Source organism: Mastigoproctus giganteus, chromosome 2 (assembly GCF_048544385.1).
Source record: "Mastigoproctus giganteus isolate SK-2022 chromosome 2, ASM4854438v1, whole genome shotgun sequence".
NCBI lineage: Eukaryota > Metazoa > Arthropoda > Arachnida > Uropygi > Thelyphonidae > Mastigoproctus > Mastigoproctus giganteus.
The window spans coordinates 166,761,376-166,787,707 of record NC_143576.1 but is presented as its reverse complement, the minus strand read 5'-3'; the positions used below and the strand labels follow the sequence as shown (position 1 = coordinate 166,787,707).

The 26,332-nt window shown below is 37.9% G+C and overlaps 1 protein-coding gene across 2 annotated transcripts in view; it reads left to right on the top strand.

Moving 5' to 3' along the window:
• kuz (zinc-dependent metalloprotease kuz) overlaps positions 1–26,332 on the top strand; it is a 265,140-nt gene that overhangs the window by 111,006 nt on the left and 127,802 nt on the right. For both annotated transcript variants that reach the window (XM_090389623.1, XM_090389622.1), the window contains one exon: positions 6,522–6,717. In XM_090389623.1, the coding sequence (XP_090245749.1) occupies positions 6,522–6,717 (196 nt within the window). The remainder of the gene's footprint in view (positions 1–6,521; positions 6,718–26,332) is intronic.

The window sequence follows — 26,332 nt, the reverse complement described above, 5'->3', positions numbered from 1 at the left end:
CCTATATACACTAGTACATAGTGTTAGGGTCGGGCGCCACCTGTGGTTTCCCACATCTGCGCCATATGTACACTGTGAAGAAATACAGAACACTGTAAATGCCAGAAAAAGTGTAGTGTGTTGAATGTGTAGTTTTGTGTTGGGTTCTGTTGTGTGTCCTGGCATTTGGCCGCAGGGCCCCATGTGGTCCAGTGCAGTCAAATGTATGCCAAATGCAGTTATGTATTTTGATATAACTTGTTCATTGCATTGAATTAATTATTAATTTGTATTGAATTTAAAAAAATCATTCTTAAAAATGTTCCAAAAGGGGAAAATTGATTTGGAGTGTTGTGTTTTTGATCCATGGTGGACTGAGGACTATTTCTTCATTGATTACCACAAAAAAAAGCAGTGGGTTTGGTGTGTCAGGAGACTGTGTAAGTTTTTAAGGAATATAAATTTAAAGTGACACTGATTCCAATCATAAATCTTATGATCAACATAAAGGAGTGCTGCGAAAAGAAGTGTTCAAAGTTACAAAATGAATTAAGAAAACAACAAAACATACTGATAACGTATCAGTCAAGAAATTTATCTGCTGTATGTGCCAGTTATCAAGTTGCACATTTGATCGCTTTTGAAAGTAAACCGTTCAATAATGGTGAATTTGTTAAAAGTTTTGGAAGAAATTTGTCGAGAGAAACGAACAATGATACAAGACTTTAGATTGTCTCGACAAAAAATTATGCGAAGAGTAGATGTTGGAAAGAATTTGTTCAAACAACTTTTGGAAAACAAAACACAAATGATATTTTTTAGTGTGGCACTGAATGACAATACTGATGTAAATGACACAGTGCAACTCCTTATCTTCATACGTGGAATTAATGATAATTCTGTACCAGTTTAAGATTTAGCTGATCTACAGAGTATGCATGGAACAACTACAGGTGAAAATCTTTTTGAAAATTTTTGCCAATCTGTTGAAAAGTTACGATTAAATATTAAAAACCTGGAAAGAGTCACAATTGGCGGTGCAAAAAATATGATTGGTAAAAACATTGGCTCATTGGTAGAATAACCAAGAAAATGGTAGATATCAGAGCTCAACCTCCAATTGGAATTCACTGCATTGTGCATCAAGAAGCTCTTTATGAGAAAGTATTGGTCTCCAACACGTTATGAATGTGTGTATTTCAACTGTAAATTTTACAAGATCACATGGCCTTAATGTGGCTGTTGAAACATCACTGAATGTTTCAACACAGAAAAAGGGAAACAAATAAAACAACTATCAAATATGGAGTGGCTGTTTTGATCTTGCAATTCATACATGCATTTCTAGTTATTTAAATGCTCTTAATTTAAAACTACAAGGGAAAGGAGAATTGGGCTGATTTGTTTGGTGACATCAAATCGTTTCAGAATAAGTTGCTATTATTTAAATGCCAATTGAGCAAGACAGTTTAGTTCACTTTGAATGTTGTACTGAGCTAAAGGAGAAACACATTTCCAAAGAATCGTTGCCTTTCATTATTACAATTACTTTTTGACAGGTTTGAAAGTCAATTTTCTATAAAATCCCATGAAAAAACTTCTCAGCTTTTGTTTGAGAACCCATTTACTTCTATGGCTGAAAACTACAATCCTAGATTGCAACTTTAAATTATTGATCTTCAAGCCAAAATATGATTCAAAAATAAGTATATAGACTGCAACTATTTGAATTCTGCAAGACTTTCCCATCTGAAGATTTTCTGCTAATAAAAGAAAATGCCATGGAAATGGCTACATTGTTCAGATCAACATATGTTTGCAAGCAGAGTTTTTTCACTCATAAAATCAAATAAATATTTCAACAGGAACAGAATAACAAATGAGGATTTTTTTTTTTTTTTTTTATGAAAACCCCAAACGTGAGAGGTATTAGAACCTATAGTACTTAGTACTGTGCTTGGGTTGGAGGTTAAGAATACGAGAGAAGATATTTGTTGACATTAGACTTGAACTTCTGTAGACTGTAATTTTCAGCAAAATACATATAAAGGAACGTTGTTCCAGAAAACGGCAGTTGAATGAACAAATGAGGAAGATGAAAAGTTGGTTCTGTGAGTTTGAAGTTGGGGAGTAAATGGATGTTGGCTAGTGGTGGCACGTGTTTGGACTTTTTTGAAAGAGAGAGCGAGAATTATAGAAGCCAATTCAGAAGAACAGTGCCCATGGAAGTATCTGTAGAAAAGGCATGCAGCAGAAACAGTACTTCTATGAGACAGCAAGTGGAGAGACTGTTAGAGATGTCTTTAATTAACCTAACTGCCCTCTTCTGAATGGAATCAAGAAGCCTGAGAGAGGTTTTGGGGGCACCGCCCCACATGTGAGAACAATATTCCATGGTAGGGCGGATTTGCGATTTATACAGAGTGAGCAGCTGTTTGGGAGAAAAGTAACGCCGAGAGCGAAAGAGAAAACCAAGTTTTTTAGATGCAGAGGAAGCAATATTTGTAATGTGCTTGTGCCAAGGGAGATTAGAAGTCAGTAATCCTCAAAAGAGATATATCATTTTGCCTATAAATCGGAGTGTCACCAAAGATAAGCATAGGAGTAGAAGAATCCTTTTTGTGAGATGTAAGACAAGACTGAGTTTTAGAAGGATTGAAATCAACCTAGTTGTCTTTGCCCCCACTGGAGATTTACCTGGAGATTGCCATTTAAGGAATTGATTGCCGATATTTGAGAAGTTGAAACTGATTGAGCAGGGCAAGGTTTCTCAAACTGGAAAGTGGAATGCAATGTGCTATCATCGGCAAAACTATGGATAGGATTTCCGATTAATGAAAGAAGGTCATTAATATATAAGAGGGAAAGAACTGAACCTTGGGGGACACCAGCATTAGTGGAGAAGTTAGAAGACAGAGCCATCTACCATCACCCACAGCAAGTGGTCAGAGAGAGAACACTGGATAACCAATTATAGAGAACAGTGTTCTCTCTCTCTGACCACTCACCCATTTACGATCGAAAGTCTTTGAGATGTCAAGAGCAACTGCTTGTTTTCACTGAATTTTTCCATTGAATTTGTCCATAAATTGGTAACATAGGCCAGAATATCACCTGTGAGTCGACATTGACGGAAACCATACTGGCGATCATAGATCAGACAGCAGGTTTCTAGATAGTTTAATGGTTGACAGTTAAGTGATTTCTCCCTTACTGTAGAAATAGTAGAAGTAATTGGATGAGAGGGAGTTGTCACCCTTTTTAGGAACTGGCTGGATATGAGCAAATTTCAAGCAGAAGGAAAAACACCTTTGGAATAAGTATTAGTAATGGCCGCATGGTGCAAGAAAGCCTATGGCTTATGCTGCACCAGCCAAAAAAAAAAAAAAAAAATCCGAACAAAACAATGATAAAAACAAGGGAAAAAAAAAATAATAATAATTAATAAAAAAAAGGAAATTAAACCTATCATCCTATGCGCTTCCCTTTGAATTTCCCAAAACTGTCGGCCTCTACCACCCACGAAGGCAACTTATTCCAGTAATTTATAACTCGCTGGCTAAAATAAAACTTCCTGCAGTCCAATCTAAACATTCCCCCCCCCCCCCGTAACTTGAATTTATGTCCCCTAGTTCTGGCATCATTTATAATCTTGAAAATTTCGGCCTCAATCAAATCTCCTCTAAGGTGTCTAGTTTCCAAACTCTGCAACCCACATATTCAAAGTCTTTCTTCATAAGGACACCCTTTTGCCGATCTCACCAAGCAAGTTACCTGTCTTTGCACCCTTTCAAGAAGCTCGATGTCTTTCTTTGGGTGCGGTCTCCATACTTGAACACAGTATTCCAAGTGTGGTCTAACATAAGCCTTATATAATGGGATTATCACGTCCCTATCTCTACTTGCAAAAGTTCGATAGATCATCGATAGGACACCATGAGCCTTCCTTGCAACCTGTTTACAATGCTCAGAGAATTTCACGTCTGACCGTATTGTAACACCCAAGTCCCTTTCCTCCAGTACTGGATTTAGTTGAACTCCACCAAGTGAATAAGTTATTTTGGGATTACTGTTTCCCAGATGTAATACCTTACACTTTGTTGGGTTAAAGCATAGCTGCCATTTTTCTGACTATTCCTGAAGTCTATCTAGGTCTCTCTGAAGAAGCTCAGCTTGACAGTGATCATTAACTACTCTACCAATTTTAACATCATCTGCAAATTTAGACATCACGCCCTCTATCCCTTCACCGATGTCGTTTATGAAAATTAAAAACAGTGGTCCTAATACTGATCCTTGGGGAACCCCACTTCTTACATCAACCCAATCTGAGGAATAGCCATTTATTACAACCCTCTGCCTCCTGCCCTGAAGCCATCCTTCTATCCATCTAAGGATTTTCCCAGTGATTCCAACCTGTTCCAGCTTATAAAGCAACCGCTCATGTGGGACTGAGTCAAAAGCTTTGCTGAAATCTAAATAAACAATGTCAAAATTAAATACCTAAATCCAGCTCGTGAGTGACCCTTTCGAAATAGCGAACCAGATTTGTTAAACATGATTTTCCCTTTACAAAACCATGCTGAGTATCCTTGAGAATTTCAGTTCGATCCAAATGATCCTGAATTCCACCCTTGATCATTGCCTCCATGGTTTTCCCTACTACTGAAGTCAGACTGACAGGTCGATAATTTCCAACTTCACTTTTAGAGCCACCCTTATGTATGGGAGATACATTGGCACTTTTCCAATCCAAGGGAATCTCCCCAGAGTCTAGTGATGCTCGCATAATTAGCCTCAATGGTTCAATGCACTCGCTTGCCGCCTCCCTTAAGATTATAGGGTATATTCTTTCAACTCCAGGAGCCTTACTGGTCTGTAGGCTCGAAAGTTTTTTTCATTAAATAATCTTGCGAAATTTCAATATCATTAATTACATATTTTTTAACTTCGCTCCCACAATTTCCCATTGCCACAAAAGATTTTTCATTTGTAAATATCGATGCAAAATAACTGTTGAGTTCATCTGCAACGGCAGCTGGTGTATTTAATACTATCCCCTTTCCCTTACGTAAAGATCCGATCTGGTTTGTCCTGCTCTTCTTGGCATTTATATATGTGAAGAATTCTTTATCAACCCTCTTTGCTCTGTTTGCTAGTGATTTCTCATAAACTGCCTTTGCCTGTCGAACCTTTTCTGTGGCTCTATTACACATCACCTTGTAGCTGTTATAGGCTTCAGTACTTTTTATTGCTCTGTAACCTTTCCATGCCACCTTTTTCTGCTCAACTAATGTGGCAACTTCACTATTCATCCAACTTGTAACCCTCCTCGTGGAGTATTTTTTAATGGTATATACGCATTCAAGGCATCTGTGATTAATGTTTTAAAAGCATACCACAGTTCAATTGTATTCATTCTCTGCGCAATATCTACCCAGTTAATAGAGGCCATGTAGTACTTTAAGGCATCTTAATTTCCTTTTCTGAAATTAAAACCCATTCCTTTGCCTTTTACTTCTGCTACCTCTCTCGTCATTATCCACCGTAGAACTCCGTAATCACTTCTTGCTATTGGTTCCTCTACTGTCAGCCCTGTTATGTCATCTGATTCATGTGTGATGATGAGATCTAGGATATTCTTTTCTCTAATACTTTTAAGAAAGAAAGTGAATAAAGGTAGCATAGAACAGGAGCATAGTTCAGGAGTGCAGGTTTTGAGAACAAGTGGAGAAATACCATCAGGACTTAAACAAAAGTGAAGTATTTTAAAGAGAAACAAAAGTAAAGTATTAAAAAAAAACAAACAAAAGTAAGTCATGTTTTTTTATAATTATAATAAAATCTAAAAAATAATTCTGGCATAATTTGTTGCACATAAAAGTGCTGGGAATTTGCATTTTTTTGTATATAGCTTTAAAAGAAAAAACGGTAACATGAAAATAGAAACTTTCTTTTACAAATAACAAGATATAGAAAATGTGACAATTTTTTCTCGACTCACTCTGTGCCGCCCGCAAAACAAATCTAGTGCAGTGGTGTCCAGCCCCCGTGCGGGAAAGGGTTGGACACCACTGCACTAGTACATGGGATTAACTTCACAGGAATGTATTATATGCAGGAGTAAATTTGAAAAATATACTATTATGAAGTAAATAAACATAAAACACAAAAAAAGTACCCGAATAGGCATGTAAAGAATGTTTTTACTCCTGTCATGGCTTGTATTCTGCTAAAATTACAAAATTTTGAAAATTTTGCCATAATAATATTTTGGCCCCACTTCATTAATCAAATGTAGTTTATAATTAATTAATTTGTAATAATTTGGTACAAATTAGTTAATTTTTTTATAAAATGTTCACAACATAGATTCTAGTATTATATCTATTAATACAATATTAACAGCTAAAGAAGATGATGATTCGAATATTTTATTTTGTTTAATTGTGTGATGGCATAAAATTTCTAGTTATATGCTTCATAGAAATTGAAATGAACAGAGCAATTCTCATTTGATATTTTTCATTTTCCCTTTGTAGATAAATGATACCAAAGTGTGTGATACACCACAACTTAGAAGATCAAATCCATTTTGTTCACCAAACATTGATGTGTCAAATTTTTTGAACTTAAATTCTCAGTTCAACCATGATGATTTTTGTTTAGCATACATTTTTACCTACAGAGACTTTTCTGGTGGAACGTTAGGACTTGCTTGGGTAGCATCTGCATCAGGTAAGCCATTTATGATGGCCTTTAAATTCTAATGTTATCATTATGAATTCTTATTAATGGTTCTTTGTTGTGTTATTTAGTAAATATGCTAATTGAATGTCGAGTGTTTAGAATAAAGAGTTTAAATATAAGCAAAAGTAAGATATATTTTCAACTAATTTTAATAACAATTTAAGACCAGTTCAGGTGATCAACAGAAAAAACCGTAGTGCCTTCTGGTTTAAGGTGAGCATCTTTGGGATCCATTCTATGTACACTTTTTTTTTTTTTTTTTTATCAGTAATTATCTCTACACTTCCAACAATTATGCACACTTTGATATAGTATCATGAAGTATAATTTGCCTGATTTTCAAAATCATATGCCTGGCATGATGAATGTTCACAGCTGTCACAGCCGTTTACTGCATTTGAGCATGTAGTTCATTAGCAGCCCCTTCATGAAATTCAGGAAAGTTTGTGGCACTGAAGCTTTGAAAAATGATTTAAAGTATTTAAATGTTTTTAATACTTATCTGTTGTGAGCTAGCTAGCTTAATTCCGCATGAAGAACTGGTACTATTATTAACAAAGTTTTTAATTTTTATTATTATTTTTAAATGCGATACTAATAAATATAAGTTTATTTGTAAGATATGCATAACTTCCATGGCCTGAATGACATGGAGATCAGAGGGGCTTACGTTAGATAAAATGTAACAAAATTTTTATTTGGATTTAATAAAAGGAATCCACCAGGGTTTGGTGTTGGGCCCAGTGTTGTTATTTGTATTTATCAGTGTTATTGATGAAGCTATATCAAGGTTAATGTCTAAGTTTGCAGATGATACGAAGGTTGGTACAATTATTAATGACAGTAATAATAGTGTATACTACTGCAACAGGATCTAGAAAAGTTGAGCAGATGATGGTTATTGTTATTTGGTTTTTTTTTAGGAGCATTAGCAACTAAGGCCATATTGCTCCTGGAATATGCAGTGGTCATTCCCTGACCTTTCCACATCCTTCGTATTTGGTGGTGACGGGCTCGAACCCCAGTCTAATCAAGAAGCGTGAGCTACGCACTGCTGCTCCTTTCCACCTGGCTACAGAGGCGCCTAGCAGATGATGGCTGAGAGGTGGCAACTGAAGTTTAACGTCGACAAATGTAAAGTACTGCATATGGATAGCAGTAACAACAGAGTAACATACCAACTGTTAAGTACTACACTCAGGGTAGTAGAGAATGAAATGTGCAGTCAGATGTTTTTTGAGCAGTGCAGACAGGCTGCAAGAGTAGCCTGGCTGCACTGGTGTCTTGTAGAGTCGCCTGTTGCACTCATGGTGTCTTGTCATTGATAAACAGAAATTTTGCTATCAGGGATAAGGAGGTGATTGTCCACTTGTATAAGGTAATAATGGTCATGCCACACCTTGAGGTGCCTCTGTAGCCAGGTGGGAAGGAGCAACAGTCCGTAGCACACGCTTCTTGATTAGACTGTGGTTTGAGCCCGTCACCACCAAATACAGAAGATGCGGAAAGGTCAGGGAATGACCACCGCATATCCCGGAGCAATATGGTCTTAGTTGCTAATGCTCCTAAAAGCCAAATAACAAACAAACAACAAACAAGCCACACCATGAGTACTGCATTCAGGTCTCGAGGCCTCATTTTTGGAAGGATGTAGAGCTGCTGGAACAAGTGCAGAGTAGGGCAATGAGATTGGTGACTGATGACAAGGGTTGCCCTTACCAAGAAAGACTTTTCAGCGTCTGGAGACTAGGCACCTGCGAGGTGATGTAATTGAGGCGTATAAGGACTTGAATGGTGTGATCGAGGTGAAGGCTGATGGGATTCTTCCTCTTGCTCTGCTTACTCACATAATGGGACATAAATTCAAATTGAGGAAAGACAGTTGTGGAATAGATGTGCGGAAATTTGCTTTTAGCCAGCGGTGGTTGATAGTTGGAACATCTGTTGTAGTGGAGATCAAAAACTTAAATAAGATCAAGGCAGAACTAGACATACATTTGGAGTGAATGTATGGGTGAAATAGGAATTTTTTTTTTTTTTGTCTGATGCTATATAAGTTTGCTTTTTTGCATCATATGCCTCTAGTAATGCTAATGCTAACATTACATCTAAACTCTTTTAAAAAGTTGGAGCTGTTGCATTACAAAGTAACACAGTTATAGTGGTCATTGAAATGGGATGATGAAAGAGATGTTTTAGCCTTTGCAAAAGATGTACTGATAATACTACCTTCTGACAGAGAGAAGTTTAAAATCTTTTATTTAATCAAATAATTGCATTCTTTTATTTCCTGCATAGAGGAATGTATTAGTATTACAAACTATTATTCAAATTGCTGTTTCAGTTAGCAGTTGGAAATTCTTGCTTCATTTATGACTCTGACCCAAAGTAACTCATCAATAATGTAATTTTAGAAAAGGCTTGTCCTACAATTGTTAGCAATGATGAAAATCAGAATAAACCAAAAAAAAAAAAAAAAAAAGAGGGAGGGAGAGAGAGAGAGAGATTTCTAATAAAACTCTAGAAAAGAAATTTATATTTAAAAATTTTGTCCTGTAATTTCAATATTTTGTTTGATGGGGTTACTGTATTTCTTAAAGCTTTACACTGTAGTTTATCCTGTAAAATATAATAAATAAAACTAAAATAAATGGTATTCAATCCACAATCAAGCAAACCATGTTCTTCATGTCAGAGTGCAATTTATGAAATCATACCAAGTATGGTCATACATAAATTGCACTTTGAGATGAAGTATGAGTTCCCCACAAAGTGGAACGCATACTTCATCTCATAAGGCAGCTCTTGGAGCACCCACTGACAAACAGCAAAATGTTTTGTTTGATAGGCTTCTGTGATAAATATAAACCAAAAACAAAACAAAATAATAATGTATGAATAAATACTTTGCTAAAGTTTAAAATATTCTCTTTGTTATCTTGATTCTGTTTTCTTATCAATGTGAAATTCAGAACTGTCACACATTCTCCCTCTAGAATATAATAATGGGAATATAAAAAGACTGCTTGGTAGAGCAGCCTAATTATCTGTTAGAGAGTTTGATGTAACTGTAGGGTAAAATCTGTTTGGTTTTCCCAGGACACCTACTTGAAATGTCTGTATGGTGGAATGCACAATGGGAAGCATCCAGCATTTCACAGAGCTCAAACAAACTGTGCAGAACCCAGCTGGGAAGTATTAAGGTGTGTCGAACAACAAATGGGGAGACCCAGCTGTTGAGTCACATGGCAATAAAATTGTTTTAATTTTTTTTTATCATACGTGCTTAGCATAAAATTTCTTTACATAGTTTTAAAAAAAAAAAGGCTCCTGATATGGATCATTGAGGGGAAGAGAAGATTCATTAATTCCAGTAGCCTTTAGATCCAATCATGGGTGTTACACATTGCATTTCCAACATAATATGTAGCATGATATAAGAAAAAGGCGGCCACATTTGCACTAAAGCATATACATGGTGCTCATTAAAAATGTGAATTTCATGAATGTTTTCGCTCTTTTTTTTTTTTTTTTTTTTTTTGATAAAGAGTGAAGTTTTTATCTTATGTATATAAAATGTAAGATTTAGCATCTTCTGACTGAAATTCAGTAATCCAAATTAAAAATTTTCTGGTTGCTAGTTTAAGTTGGTATGCAAAAGATGTCCCCTTAACAAATCCGTGCTGTGACTGCATTATAATTGCATTCCTGTCTAGATGGACTTGCATTACTTCTTTAACCCATGACTCCATTATTTTCCCCAACACAAAAAATATTTTGTTTGTTATTTGGTTTTTAGGAACATTAGCAACTAAGGCCATATTGCTCTGGGGATATGCGGTGGTCATTCCCTGACTTTTCCACATCCTCCGTATTTGGTGGTCACGGGCTCAAACCCTGGTCTAATCAAGAAGCATGTGCTACGCTCTGCTGCTCCTGCCCACCTGACTACGGTGGCACCCAAAAGTAAAGTAACAGGCATGTAATTCCTCACGTCACCTTTTAATATCCCCTTGTGAATTGGGGATACATTTGCACATTCCCAATTCGGAGATGCTTCTGTTGAATCCAAAGATGCTCAAATAATTATGGCTAAGGGTTTCCTTACCATCTTTACTGCCACCCTTTAATATAAATGGATAGATCCCATCCACATTAGTCACCTTTTTTTATTTTAAGCTTCAAAAATTTCTCTTCCATTTTTCTCTTAGTTATCACATAATTGTTTAGCTCCCTGTTAAAGTTTCATAAACTTCTGGCATCACCTTCCTTAAAAAAAAATTCCTTGTGTGAATTTAGATGTCAATTACTGTTATGGTTTGTCAGCAATGGGCAGGATCATTAATATTTAAACCATCAAGTAGGCTAATGAGATTAAACCCTTTCTGTCTACTTCTTAACTTGAATTAAAGAAGCCTTTGCTTCTTTCCTTTGTAGTCTCTGCCAGAGACTTTTAGTAATCTAACTTAGTTTGCTTAACCTCCTTTTTGACTTGATTGCAGACTAGTTTATGCTTACCATAGACTTCTGTATCACCTAATAATTTGGATATATCCCATGCATTTTTCTTTCTCCCACAAATCTCAAGTCATCTGACATCCATTTAGGCCTTAGCCTTGAAAAGTATTTCTTAGTTGGTATGAAAAGCCTAATAGTTTCTACAATTTCGTCCTCGAGGGCTTCCCATTTATAATTTGCTGATGGTAAAATCATTATCATTTTATTTTTTTATTCATCCTTACAAAAGCAAAAGCCCTTCCCTTTACTTTGACAATAGTTATGTCTTTAAGTAAATCCCAAATTGGCATGTTATGACCACCCATCATCATCAGCCATTTTCAATCCACTGCAGGATGAAGGCCTCTCCAGCAACTTTCCAGTTCTTTTTTCTGTTTTGTGCAATGGCCATCCATTTACTACCCACAAACTCATGAATTTCATCTGTCCATCTCTGTCGTTGTCTTCCAGGTTTTCTTCTATCTCCTCTTGGGTACCATTGTGTTATTTTTTTTCTTAGTCCATCTATCATCATGTCTTCGAGCTATGTGTCCTGCCCAACACCATTTTAGTTCTTTAGTTTTGGTAAGAATGTCCTTTACTCGAGTTTGCTGCCTAATCCATGTGTTTCTCTTCTTATCTAACAGTCTGATTCCCAATATAATTTGTTTCATTCTTTTGGTGAGTGCCTAAGTTTCACTTCCATAAGTCATGGTGGGGAGTAAAACCCCCGCTATTCGCGGGGTTACGTTCCTGAGAAAGCCGCGAATACTGAGTTATGGCTCCCATACTAATAAAAGGGTTCCATTCTAAAGTATGAAATATATAAGAAAACCTAGCCTAAAATTTTGTCTATGTATGTATTATATGTACCTTCATAATATGACTATGTACATAGTGAAATACAAGCATAAGGCATCGAAATGAAAATAAGAAACAATTTAATATTAAATGTAATATTTCTTAGAAATTTCAAACAAATCTTTCAAACCAGAGCCTTTGCTAGCTAAAAAAACTGAAAAAACACCATTGTTATCACCAGTTTCGCTAGTGTTGATAAAGGTGTTTTGCCTTTTCATGATTGATGAGTGAACTTAACGGAATTTTATTTTGAGTTCATTCTTCTATCCACAGATTTAAAGCTTTTTCCATTTTTTCTAATTTCACATCACCAGTTACAGAGCAAATTTTTGAATCAATTAGTGCGTTTTAACGGACACTACGGTGGATTTTTTCTTCCGATTTCTTGATTGATCGTACCATTGACTCATTCATTTTATTATAATGTGTTGCCACAGATGAGACACTTTCACCATTATAAATTTTGTCTAATAACTCAATTTTACTCGTTAATGTCATCACCTTCTTTGATCTTTTCACAATTCCCTTGTTATTTGTAGCCATATTTTTGTAGGGGTTAGAAAAGAACTTGTCCACAATTAAGTCACTTTCTTTTACCGTTAATACACTCAAAGTCTGTTTATACTAACATTGCAAAACGGTAGATTTTTCACTTTTGTAAGCATATCAATTTATAAATTGATAAATTTATTCAATTTATAAGCATATAAATTAAAAACAAACCACGAATCCTTCCATGACTAGCGCATATAACACATATTGAACAAGGACTAGCGGGAAACATCCATGCTCGTGATTTTGTCACCAGTCTCCCCCCACCCACAGAGCGCTGTTTTGACCGAGAAAAATGGTTTTAGCTACACCCATGTTTTTTTATGGCGGAAAATGTTCACGGCACTTTAAAATTCACATTTTTTTAGGTTTCACTTTATATTAAATCAGCGAACGTGAAACCGTGAATACAGATACCGTGAATAGGGGTGGTTTACTGTATTTCCTATCCATACAAAATTTATTCTTCTCTTGACTTTGAGCCATTTATCATTATTACAGCCAGTGACTTGTCCCAAATAAGTACGACTCCATCTTTTCAATTACTGCTCCTTCAATCATTATATCCCTTTCTGTGGCATACTTTTTCATCATTACCTTTATTTTAGCCATATTCATCTTTAGTCCAAAATCCTGCATAACTGATTCAGGTTTTCCTCTAATTCTTTGGGATCATGGCTTGTGACCACAAAGTCATCTGCAAATCGTAAATGGTTTAGGTACTCTCCATTTACATTGACTCCTTTCTGTAACCAGTCTAATCTTCTGAAAGCTTCCTCAAGGGCAGCTGTAATCAACTTCGGAGATTGTTTCTCCTTGTCTACAGCTGCCCTTGAGGAAGCTTTCAGAAGATTAGACTTGTCGCAGAAAGGAGTCAATGAAGTTAAACTAGTCTAATAAAGGAGGTAGTGTTCTCATATATTTTCTTCAAAATCATAATATATGGGGTACCTTGCCTTGTCTTTCCCGTGCCCGAAACATTGCCTTATTCTGTATGTAACCAAATGCCTTTTCATAATCCACAAATGCCAGGCATAATGGTGTTTTATATTCATTTGCTTTCTCCATTAGCTGTGATATTACATGAAGGTGATCCATAGTTGAGAATCCGGTCCTAAAGCCAGCTTGCTCTTTCGTTTGATTCTCATCAAGTATTCTTTCTAATCTGTTAGTAATGTCTGTTGTGAACAACTTGTAAATGTGGGATAAGAAGTTAATTGGCCTATAATTTCCAATTTCTGATTTGTCTCCTTTCTTATGCAGCAAAACTATGGTTGTATTATTCCACTCCTTAGGCATTACACCTTTTCTAATGCGTTTTGTGAAGAGCCTTGCCAGTTTTTGTTCTTCTTCTTCTTCCCAATTTTAACAACTCTACAGTAATTTCATCTTCCCCCGGGGCTTTCTGATTCTTCATTTTCTTCAACGCATGTTCTACCTCATCAGGAAGGATATCAGGTATGTTGTATGTGTTACTAATTTGCGATCCATCTTCCCCACTGCTGGCATCATTCCCTTGCTCCTTGTATAATTCTCTATAGTAGTCTTCTGCTGTTTGAATTATGCCTTCTCTGCTATTTATAAGTACAGCGCTGTTCTTCAGTTTCATTTGTCTTTCTGTATTACTGCTCATGGCTGCTGATTTAAATACTTTGTTTTTCCTTAATGCTTGTTCTGCTTTTCTTGTGTTAAATCTTATGTCCTCTCTGAGTCTCTAATGGCTTTGCATAACTCGGTATACTCAATTTTCTCCTGTCAGTGTTTATCTTGCTCTTCATTTGTCATCATCGGTTCATCATGGCAAGTGTTTCTTGACTAATTTTTTCTTCTTTGGATTTCTTTTTACTTATAGATTTCTTGGGCTTTATGACTTGCCCAGCAGTAGCAGGGTGCTTAATGATTTTGTAATAAATGAGAGCAAAGTGGAGGAGAAATTGTTGAAGTTAAACATAAGAAAGGCACCTGGGGTGGATGGGATCTATCCATTTATATTAAAGGAGGCAGCAAAGCAACTAAGCAAACCTTTAGCCATAATTATGAGAGCATCCTTGGATTCAGGGGAGGTCCTCACGGACTGGAGATGTTCAAATGTATCCCCTATTCACAATGGCGGCTTGAATGGTGACACGAGTAATTACAGACCAGTTAGTTTAACTTCTGTTCCGGGTAAAATAATGGAGTCACTGGTTAAAGATGCATTGCAGAATCATCTAGACAAGACTGCAGCAATAATTCAGACACAGCATGGGTTTGTTAAGGGAAAGTCTTGTCTGACAAATTTGATAGGATATTATGATGTGGTTACAAAGGAACTGGATGCAAAAAATAATTTTGATATCATATATTTCGATTTCAGGAAAACTTTTGACACTGTTGCGCATGGGAGACTATTGTACAAATTGGAGCACAATGGTATTAAGGGTAAGTTGCTAGAATGGATAAAAGGATGGTTGAGTGAGAGAAGACAGAGGGAGGTAATCAATGGGTGCTGCTCTTCTTGAACTAATGTTATTAGTGGAGTCCCATAGGGTTTGGTGTTGGGTCCACTGTTGTTTTGTATATTTATCAATGATATTGATGAAGTTATACCAGGCTTAGTGTCGAAGTTTGCAGATGATGCAAAGGTTGGCAGGGTTGTTAATGACAGTGTACTACTGCACAGGATCTAGAAAATTTGGGCAGATCAGCTAAGAAGTGGCAACTGAAGTTTAACCTTGACAAATGCAAAGTACTGCATATGGGTAGAAGTAACCCCAGAGAAATGTACCAACTGTGTGGTACTATACTTAAGGTGGTAGAAAATGAAAAAGACCTGGGAGTAATTGTGCAGTCAAATATGAAGTTTTCTGAGTAATGCAAACAGGCTGCCAGGGCAGGTCATGGGGTTTTGTCAGTGATATATAGGAATTTTGCTAGCAGGGAAAAGGAGGTGATTGTCCCTCTGTATAAGGCAGTGGTCAGGCCACACCTTGAGTACTGCATACTTTGTAATAACTGAGAGCAAAGTAGAGGTCTGGAGGCCTCATTTTAGGAAGGATGTAGATTTGCTTGAGCTTATACAGAGAAGGGCAACAAGATTGGTGAGGGGAATGAAGGATCCTCTTACCAAGAGATTCTTAAGTTCTGCAAATTGCAGTGGCTGGAGACTAGGCACCTGTGCGGTGATCTGATTGAGGTGTATAAGGCCTTGAATGGATTGAGCACGCTGAATTCTGATAGGATCCTTCCACTTGTTCAGATTACGAACCTAAGGGGGCATAAATTCAAATTAAGAAAAGCCAGATGTAGTATAGATGTGTGGAAATTTGTCTTTAGCCAGCAGGTGGTTAATTGCTGGAACAGACTTCCATCTGTCGTTGTGGAAGTTGATTTGTTAAATAAATTTAAGGAGGAACTGGCAAGGCATTTGGAGGGAATGGTGTGATTTTTTTTTTTTTTTTTTTGGCTGATGCTGCATAAGCTCATACACTTGATTTCTTGCCTCGCATGCCACTACTACTACTACCACTACTTTCAGAAAGTTGTAATATTCCTCGTCAATATCTTGGTCCTGAGTTGTCTGTAGAAGCTCAAACTTGTTCTTAAGTTCCAGTATATACTGCGTTTTCTCCTCTTCTGTTATCTCAAAGACCTTCGTATTATTTACTCGAGTCAGTTTTTTCCTTTCTTTTCTTACATCTATATCAAGTGTGCACCTTACCATTCTGTGATCACTTCCAACATTTACCTTGTTCAGGTCAGTAACATCATTCACAATATATCTTCTTTTATTGAGGATGAAGTCAGTTTCATTAGTTGTTAATCCATTTGGACTCTTCCATGTCCACTTTCTGTTCACCCTTTTCTTGAAAAAAGTGTTCATTACCGACAATCCTCGAGATTCTGCAAATTCTACATATGACCACCCACTGGCCCTTTTACATGCAGATTATTAATGCATGAGGAATCACTGCTGATAATCAGATCAACAGTATTGCTTCCTTGTATTCCTCTCTAACATGCTGTATAAAACAGTCCAAAAATCTACAAAATCTGAGTGACTAACTCATAAGTTCCAGTCAAGTTCTGGAATGTTAAAATCCTCCATTATAAGAAATTCTGATTTACTTCATCACTGTATTTCTCTGTATATCGTTTGTTTTGTTCATCATAGTCATTAGGCCTTAACACACTCCTACTCTCATTTTTGCTTTCAGGCTATTTATTTTAACCTGATTCAACATTCTGCTGGCCACCCGTGTTGACTGGTAGCATTGCCTTAGATTTAATATGCTTTTTTACTAAGACCAACTTCTCCTTCCATCCTCTTTGTCCTTTCTGTACACATTGTGCTCTCCATATTCAAATTTTCTGTCCTTTATGTTTAAATGACATGGTGTTTTCAATATCTGTACAATGTTTGATTACTTAATCAGTTCATCAAATTTATTTACTGTGCTCCTAGAATTAACTGGCATGCAGATATACATGCACCTGTTCTTATTCTTAGTTACCATAACACAGCCCTTGTATTTACCTAGGTACCCCCCCCCACCAGGATACCCTGCCATGGGTAGGAACCTGGGGTTGCACAGCAAAGAACCATGTAGAGGAGGGGAGGGAGATGTACAGGCAGCCAAGGAAGCAGATTAGCTGAAAAATATTAGTAAGCTAATAGCAAGGGGATGCAATGTAGAATGATTGAATTAATGAGAATGAAAGGCAATAAATGGGTTGGGCACCAGTTGAATTAGGAATTGTAGTAAAAGGGAATAAATGTCAGTTTTGGTGAAAGAGAGTGAGTGACCGAGCATGAGGGAAAGAGAGTGAATGAGTGTTGTGGTGAATGGGAATGAGTGAAAGAGCAAATGTAATTCGCTGAACGAATAAAAAGTTAATAGTAACTTATACTAACAAACATTTACTAACAACACAAACACTATCACTGCATTCTGCCCTGTCCAAAAATTTTTGGCTAGACCTGCACCACAACTGAAGAATAATAGTAAGTTGAGGTGCAACAGAAACAGAAAGTCTATGAGACAGAGAGTGGAGAGACTCTGTTAGAGATGAGACATCGATTAGCCTAACTGCCCTCTTTTGAATGGAATCTGGAAGCCTGAGAGAGGTTTTAGGGACACCACCCCAGATGTGCGAACAATATTCCATGTTAGGGCGGATTTGCAATTTCTACAGAGTCAACAAGTGTTTGGGGAAAAAAATTAATGCCGAGAGCGAAAACCCAGTTTATTAGATGCAGAGGAAGCAATATTTGTAATGTGCTTTATGCCAAGAGAGATTAGAAATCAGAGTAATCCCCAAGATATTGCCTAGAACTCGGAGCATCATCGAAGATAAGCACAGGAGCAGAAGAATCCTTTTTGCGAGATATAAGACAGGACTGAGTTTTAGAGGGATTGAAATTAAGTTATCTTTGCCCCACTGGAGAATTATCTGGAGATCAGCATTTAAGGATTTGGCAGTGGATGCTTGAGAAGTTGAAGCTGTTTGAGCAGGGCAATGTTTCTCAAACTGGAAGGTGGAATGCAATGTGCTATCATCGGCAAAACTATTGATAGGATTTCCAGTCAATGGAAGAAGGTCATTAATATACAAGAGGAAAAGAGTGGGGGAAAGAACTGAACCTTGGGGGACACCAGTATTAGTGGAGAAGTTAGAAGACAGAGAGCCATCTACCATTACCTCAGTGAGCAATCAGAAAGAAAACTGGATAACCAATTACAAAAAAACGGTTGGCAAACCATAAGATGGAAGCTTGTGTGGAAGACCTTTATGCCAAACACGTTCGAAAGCTTTTGAGATGTTAAGAGCCACTGCTTGTGTTTCACCGAACTTTTCCATGGAATTTGTCATAAATGAGTAACATAAGCCAGAATATCACCAGTGGATCGACACTGACAGAATTCATTTTGGCGATCGTTGATCAGATGAAATATTTCCAGATAGGCGGTTAATTGATTTCTCCATTACTTTAGAAAGAGTAGAAGTAATCACAATGGGACGATAATTGGACGGAAGGGATTTGTCACCCTTTTTAGGAACTGGCTGTATATGAGCAAACTTCCAAGCAGAAGGAAAAACACCTTTGGAATAAGAAAGTGAAAAAGGCAGAAAAGAACAGGAGTAAGTTCAGGAGCACAAGTTTTGAGAACAAGTGGAGAAATGCGATCAGGAGCTGGAGCTTGCTTAGCACCAAGATTCGTCAAAATCCTTCTGGCATCCTTTGGACAGAAGACCACAGGAGGCATTGAATGGAGTGTGTTGGGAATGGTGGGAGGTGTTTTACCAAGATCATTAATATGTGAGATGGAAGAAAAATGGGATCCTAGCAGGTCAGCTTTATCCTTGGCTGAAGTGACAACAGAACCATCTGGTTTTGACAGAGGTGGGAGCAGAGATAGGCAAAAGTTCAAGCCTTGGCAAGAGACTAGGATGATCAGATACCATTTGGGCTAAAAGCCAGTTTTCTACTCTTTGGCTGTTCAAAATTTAGTTTGGACTTATTAATAATTGCTTTACAAAGTATGAATAGTACTTAATATTTTTTATTATTATGCAATGTCGCTTATAAAAACGTAGTACTGGAAATATTTTATAATGAAAATTCAGAAATATTAGCTCTCTAAAAAGTCATATTTATAATGGAAATTGCATTACCCTTTCATCCTTATCATATGTTCCCATTATAAGAATGAATTTTGAATGCCTTTGTCGCCTCCGTAGCCAGGTGGGAAGGAGCAGCAGTGCGTAGCACACGCTTCTTGATTAGACCGGGGTTCAAGCCCGTCACCACCAAATACGATGCGGAAAGGTCAGGGAATGACCACCGCATATCCCGGAGCAATATGGCCTTAGTTGCTAATGCTCCTAAAAAAAAAAAAAAAAACTAAAAAACTAAACTGAACGCCTTTGTGATATATTTCTAAATCACGTTTCTGGAGGTCACGACCAAAAAACAATAAAACCAATTTGAACTTTCCGATTTATTGGGCTTTTCTGTTAGTGCATCTAATTATAAAGAGGTAGTAAACTCGATCTTATTGCATTTGCGATAATACGAATAACTGCAATTGTGTGGATTTTTATGTTATTATGGTGAAATGTGTTCCCCTTCACTGAAATTTTCAATCATATAAAAAAACAAATTTTCAGAAACTTCTCTTCATTCCTATTTACATATTACAATGATGAAGGGAAATCAACCAACGAAAACTGCAAGTGGTGATAGTGCCAGGAAACGAAATAAAATTCATTTAGAATTGAAGATGAAAATTATTAAGAAGTACAAAGCAGGACAATGGCAAGGGAATTAGGTCTCTTTGCTTCAACGGTGAATACTATTTTAAAAGACAGTACGCGTATAAAAGAACATGTCAAAGGATCAACGTACTTAAGATCAACAGTGTTAGGTGCTATATCGAAGATGGAACAGCTGTTAATAATATGGATGGAAAATTAGATTCAGAAGAGAGTGGCCCTGAGTCTAATGACCATTCAAGCAAAAGCAACAAGTATTTATAAAGATATTAAGGATAAGTACGGCAAACCCCAACCCAAGTTCATGGCAAGCAACGAGTGGTTTAATAGGTTCAAGCATCGTGCTGGTTTCCACAACATTAAAGAATGCAGTGAAGTTGCCAGTGCTGATTCTGCAGCTGCAGAGAAATTTTGTGATGTGTGGGGAAAAATTATTGATTAAGGTGGCTATTCAACACAGCAAATTTTTAAAGTTGACAAGACTGCTCTGTATTGGAAAAAAAAAATGGCGGATCGAACATACATTGCCAAAGAGGAAAATACAATGCAAGGTTTCAAGGTGTCAAAAGATAGGGCCACGCTCTTGCTTGGGGCTAATACAGCAGGAGATTACAGATTAAAGCCACTGCTTGTGTGCCATTCTGGAAATCCTCGTGCATTTAAGGGCATCAATAAAGCCACCCTACCCGTGCATTTCCGATCGAACCAGAGAGCATGGATAACATTATCTCTTTGAGGATTGGTTTAAATACTGCTTCATTCCCAAGGTTGAAAAATATTGTAAAGACAACGATGTTCCTTTCACAATTTTGCTTTTATTAGATAATGTTCCTAGACATCCTACGCATCTAGATAATTTCAATTCGATTGTAAGAATCATATTTCTACCGTAAAACACGACTTCACTCATCCAACCTGTGGATCAGGATGTTATTTTGAACTTAAAAGCATACTATTTACGCACAACATTTGCTCAGGTATTGTCTGCAATAGACGATGAGAAAAATTTTACATTGAGAGACTTAGAAATCTTACAATATTTACCATGCCATCTTAAACATTAATAAGGCCTCGGCGAGAATTACTAAAAGTTTTTTAAATGGCGCATGGAAGAAATACGCCTATTGCACGTAAAAGGCTACGAAGGATTTTAAAAAGACGAATCATATGAAAAGGTTACAGACATGATTGTAAAGGTTGTAGAGCTACTTCAGTTGGTGGTTGATGCCAGAGACGCCGAGGAGTTAATAGAGGAAGAAGAGGAGGAATTATCTAGCGAATAACATATTGACTTGCAGGCAGCAATAGTGAAAGAAGAAAATGCTGACGAAGCTCATGGTGAACCAAATGAGCAGTCAAGAGGCTTCATCGCCAGAGAGAGATGGCAGTGGCATTTCGTGAAATTGCATCGACACTGACGAGGTTTGAGAAGATGGATCCTGACAAAGAACGATTTTTAAAAGTTAACCCATAAGAGTAAAATCCATAAGGATTATGCCTAGTGCATTTCATTTTCAAAATACTTACTACCACACCCTTTTGGCATCTCTCATATTGTGGATATAACTTCGCAACTGTGATGGCTTGTTGCATTACCTGGGTACCTGCCTGCCCACTGATGATGAAGCCCAATAGCTTCGAAATGATCATCTGGGTGGTGGTACCGCTGAAAATAAATAACAGTAGTCTTCTCTACTAGAGAAGCGTTATTTATTTGAAGTAATTCAATAGCATCTATCTCGTTGTGAAGGCAACCACAATATGAGATACAATTAAAACAATGCCCTCTATGCTACATATGTAGCTCAAATTTATGGGTTAACTATGGTGTATTTACACCGATACTATATAGTTAAATGTTAACAGAGGGGGTGAATGATATGCTTGCTTGCTACAAAACAAGCAAGCATATCATTCACCTACGTTGAAAAGAAAAAAAAAAAAGCCACTGTCCATCCATTAATATGTTCTTTCGTAAGGTTGAACCGCCGACCCCTTCTTAATCTCCACAGCCCTCAACTTCCGCACCGTCGTACTTATCAGCTGAAGACGTCAATTCTGGCAATGATGATCGAGAGGTAAAACTTACTGATGTTATGCCTGTCTCCTGTGTTTTTTTGTAATTTTATAATTTTAAAATTGCAAGCTTTTGTAATTTTTATTGCGAATGAGATAAAAAAAATTGAATAAATACAATAAATAATTCTATTTACATGTTTGTTGAACATTTTTTTTTCCCATTCAATCAATTCAGCAAGCACAGTTGCGAGTGCTGCACAAGCATGGGGGAAATTCCCCAACTTTAGTAGCATTCCACAGAACGCAACCCTTACATAAGTCGGGTGTTCCTGTATAGTGTTATTTGTAATGCTGCTCCGGGGGTTACCCCCAACTCTGCGTCAATCAATGCAATGAATACAAAACTCTGTTAAGGCCAGATTTATGTAGGTTAGTGAGTGTTTTTGTAGTATTAGTGTGGGGTTGCATTGTTCATTCAGCCTCAACCTAAGGGCCCGTGTTTTCACACAAAAACCTCTAGTTTACTGTCCAGCGCCATGAGGAGACAGACCGGGCAGTTATAGAGTATGAAAGCACTTACGGGGTGAACAACCCTGTGGTAGCCAAGCTACAGACGGGAAGAGCTCAGTAAAAAATAAAAATAATAAAAATAAATGTGAAAATGGAAGACGTTGGGAAGACAGGAATTTGGAGGGGCTTAAAGTGGTAGAATAAAAGAGGGCACAAGTGTAGGTGTGTCTGCCTGATTGAAAGGGTGGGAAGGTATAGGGCCCCAATAGTGGATGCCCATCCTGCCCTGTGGGTAGGAATTGTCAGGTGGTGGTGGAGTTACCCACCAGGCAAAGGAAAAAAAGGGGGAAGGTGGCACCCAGCTTGGCAGGAAAGGTATGGGGGAGTGAACTTTCTCTCCTATCAACTGCCGTCCTACCACCTGAGTTGGTAGGAGAAAAATTTCATAGGGAAAGGGATCCCTATATTCGAACACCTGTTCTCATTCTCACAGTGGTCAGAGATAAGTCCTGTTGACCAGTGTCTGCATCCCACACCACCCTGAGTAAGTAGCTGCACCGTGGTGGCTGCTTGTATACGCAGGGATCCATGCTGGTCCATCTGCCCACTAGTCATTCCAGGGGAAAGGAATGTGACAGGCAAGTTTTTCCCACTCAATAGTCATTTGCTGTCTGCTCTCATTCCAATTTTTTTTTTTTTTTTTACATTTTCTTCTAATTTTGTACTTTTTTCTTACATTATATGTTATGTTTTTTTTTTTTATTTTATTTATTTATTTATTTTTCTCATTTATCATTCTTTCTTACATGGGGGAGGGATGCAATGGTGTGTGATGTACTTAATGTGCTAGATAACTAATAACTTAATAACTTAAAAGGGGTATAGAACAAGAAGTAAGGTTAGTAACTACTAAAATTAGACATGTATATATTTTATTCCTTCACACTCACAGGCATACGCTCATTCATTCTTTTCGCATCATCTCATTTGTTCGGCTCTTTCTTATTGGTCTGTACTCCTCTGGCAATCCAACTTTTACTAGTATTCTTTAGTTGCAGTGCAGCCCTGGTTGCACTTCATGCAAGCCAGGAAGGAATACAGTCCTTCTATATACTAACAACACCAGGTGTCGTTAGTATATAGATCAGGTTGTGTTAGTATCTTAAGTTAAATAAATTATTATTTTTTAAGCGTGTATTCATGCAGCCAATTATGTTCATTCCTTCACTCACTCCCATTTATCACAACACTCATTCACTCTCTTTCACCAAATTACATAGTGGGTGTGTAGGCTCCCAGGACTCTACACAGGGCAGGTGGGGACGAACCCTGGTCAATCCAGTTTTGTGAAGTATCTGTCAGGTTAAATGTCATCATCCAGGTGTGGTGATAGACATGGGCATTTTTTGGCTATTGATTATTGTTTAGCTACTGGGTAGGGCTGAATTGCCCTTCTTTGGATATTTATTTGCATTTCGAATATCTTTTGAGTGAAATTTGTGAAAGCTTTATATTTGTCCTTTTCTCTTATGAATAAATGTTCTTGTCTCCTGGGGAGGGGGGCCAATTTCTGCTATTAATTGGGTTCTTGGTATTTCATAAATTGTACATTCATAGAGAGAATGTGTGCCCAGTCTTCTTCACTCTGGGTAATGTTCTCTGTATTGTCTCTAATGTGTTTCTGGCCATGGCCATGCAGGTAAACCACGCACCGGCTCCATAGATGATGACAGGCAAGAACACTGCTCAGTATATGATTGCCAGGGTCCTTATTTTAATTACACCACTAATCATTGTAGAAACTATTGCATCTGGTCCGCTGGTGCCTCCGTAGCCAGGTAGGCAGGAGCAACAGTGCATAGCACACACTTCTTGATTAGACCGGGGTTCGAGCCCGTGACCACCAAATACGGAGGATGCGGAAAGGTCAGGGAATGATCACCGCATATCCCTGGAGCAATATGGCCTTAGTTGCTAATGCTCCTAAAAACCAAAACAACAAATAACCATCCGCTCCGCTTCCCTCCTGCCTCTGAGTACATGGGAGGTTGAAGAAAACCTTTATTGTAATGATTCACTTCCCCGTATTTCCCCATTTCTAATGGGAGACAGTGTCACCAGTCGAGGATACCACATTGGAAGATCGATCACACCGACTGGAATGCCTTTCGTCATCTGGCAACATTCAATACCACTACAGTCGGCCAGGAGCCAATTAATGAGTCAGTAAAGCACATCACGGAAAGTATGGTCCAGGCAGTGGCAGTTGCAATTGCAAGTCCTGCTTTCCACGTTTTCCAAAACCATGGTGGAGTGGAGAATGCACAGCAGCTAGGAAGGCTCAAAACAAAGCATGGGGAATATTTCGTTGTTACCCCACCACTGATAATTTAATAGCCTTCAGATGTGCACGTGCCAAAGCACGGTACATCAGACGTCAGAGCCAAAAGGAATCTTGAATCAGATTTTTATCTTCCCTTACACAGGCTGCCAATCCCAAAGCCATCTGAGACAAAATTTGGAAAATGAAGTTCTGGGACAAAGTTCTCACCCTTCGTCGATCCTGGAACATAATGGATGTACAATTGCAGATCTAACTGCAATTGCAAATACTCTTGGGGTGACATTTGCTAAAGTGTCTTCAGAAACGTCGTACCCCTCAGAGTTCTTCGCACTCAAACAAATGTCAGAAAAGCATTACCTGAAGCTGTCCTCTAACAGTTGCGAGGAATACAATCAGCCCTTTAAACAGTGGCAACTGAAAGCAGCACTCATTATCCAAGGCGAGTGCTGTTGGACCAGACAACATCCATTATGAGATGATCAAACACCTTTCATTGAAATCCATGGATCATTTGCTCTGTCTCTATAATTGAATCTATGTTTAAGAGACATTTCCAGACTCATGGCATATGGCTACTGTCCTTCCCTTTCGGAAACCAGGAAATGATCCAAAAAAATTTTTTTTTTTTCAAAGTTAACTCTATAACTGAACAACTTCCTCCAACCGTAAACAGTGCCCTCTTTGTAGATAACTTTAGCATCTTTTTGCAGTCATGCAATATGAGGTCATTGAAAGAAAATTGCAGCATGCCATTGACCACATCAACTCTTGGGCAGTGACTAATGGTTTTAAGTTCTCGCCAGAGAAGACCGTCTGCGTACACTTTTGTCGCAAACAGAACCTTCACCCTCAACCAGAACTTAAACTCAGTCAAACATCATTCCAGTAGCACCCGAGACAAAATTCCTGGGGCTCATTTTCAACAAGAAGTTGACATTTTTACCCTATATCCGTAAACTGTGGACAAAGTGCACGAGAGGGTTGAACCTCCCATATGCTATCTCCTCCGATAAATGGGGAGCTGACCACTCCAGTTTACTCAGCCTCTATTGTGCACTTGTCCGATTTAAACTAGACTATGGGTCCTAAGTGTACACATCAGCTAGAAACAGTGTACTTAGGTGGCTGGATCCAGTTCACCACCAAGCCATCCATGTTGCTACTGCAGCATTTAGAACATCCCGTGCAGAGTGTATATGTTGAAGCAACTGAACCACCACTGTCATTCTGACGAAAGCAATTGTCTTTAAATTAAAATCCCTGCCAGACAACCCTACAATTGACATCCGTTTTCAAGCCATGATGGGAAAACCTATATAGCGCTCGTCAGACTGCCAACCGACCTTTTGATATCCTTGTCCAAGAGAGCTCGACATCACGGTAGACAATGTTGCCCAGTCACCAAGGCAGCCACTTCCACCCTGGCATGCTCACTTACCATCATGCGACTTCTCCATTAAAAATTGCGGTAAGTCCATAACTATATCTTCTGTCTACCCCAACTCTACGCTGCCCACTGGGCTGAATATTCCGACTTCTTGCCTGCTTCACTGATGGCTCGAA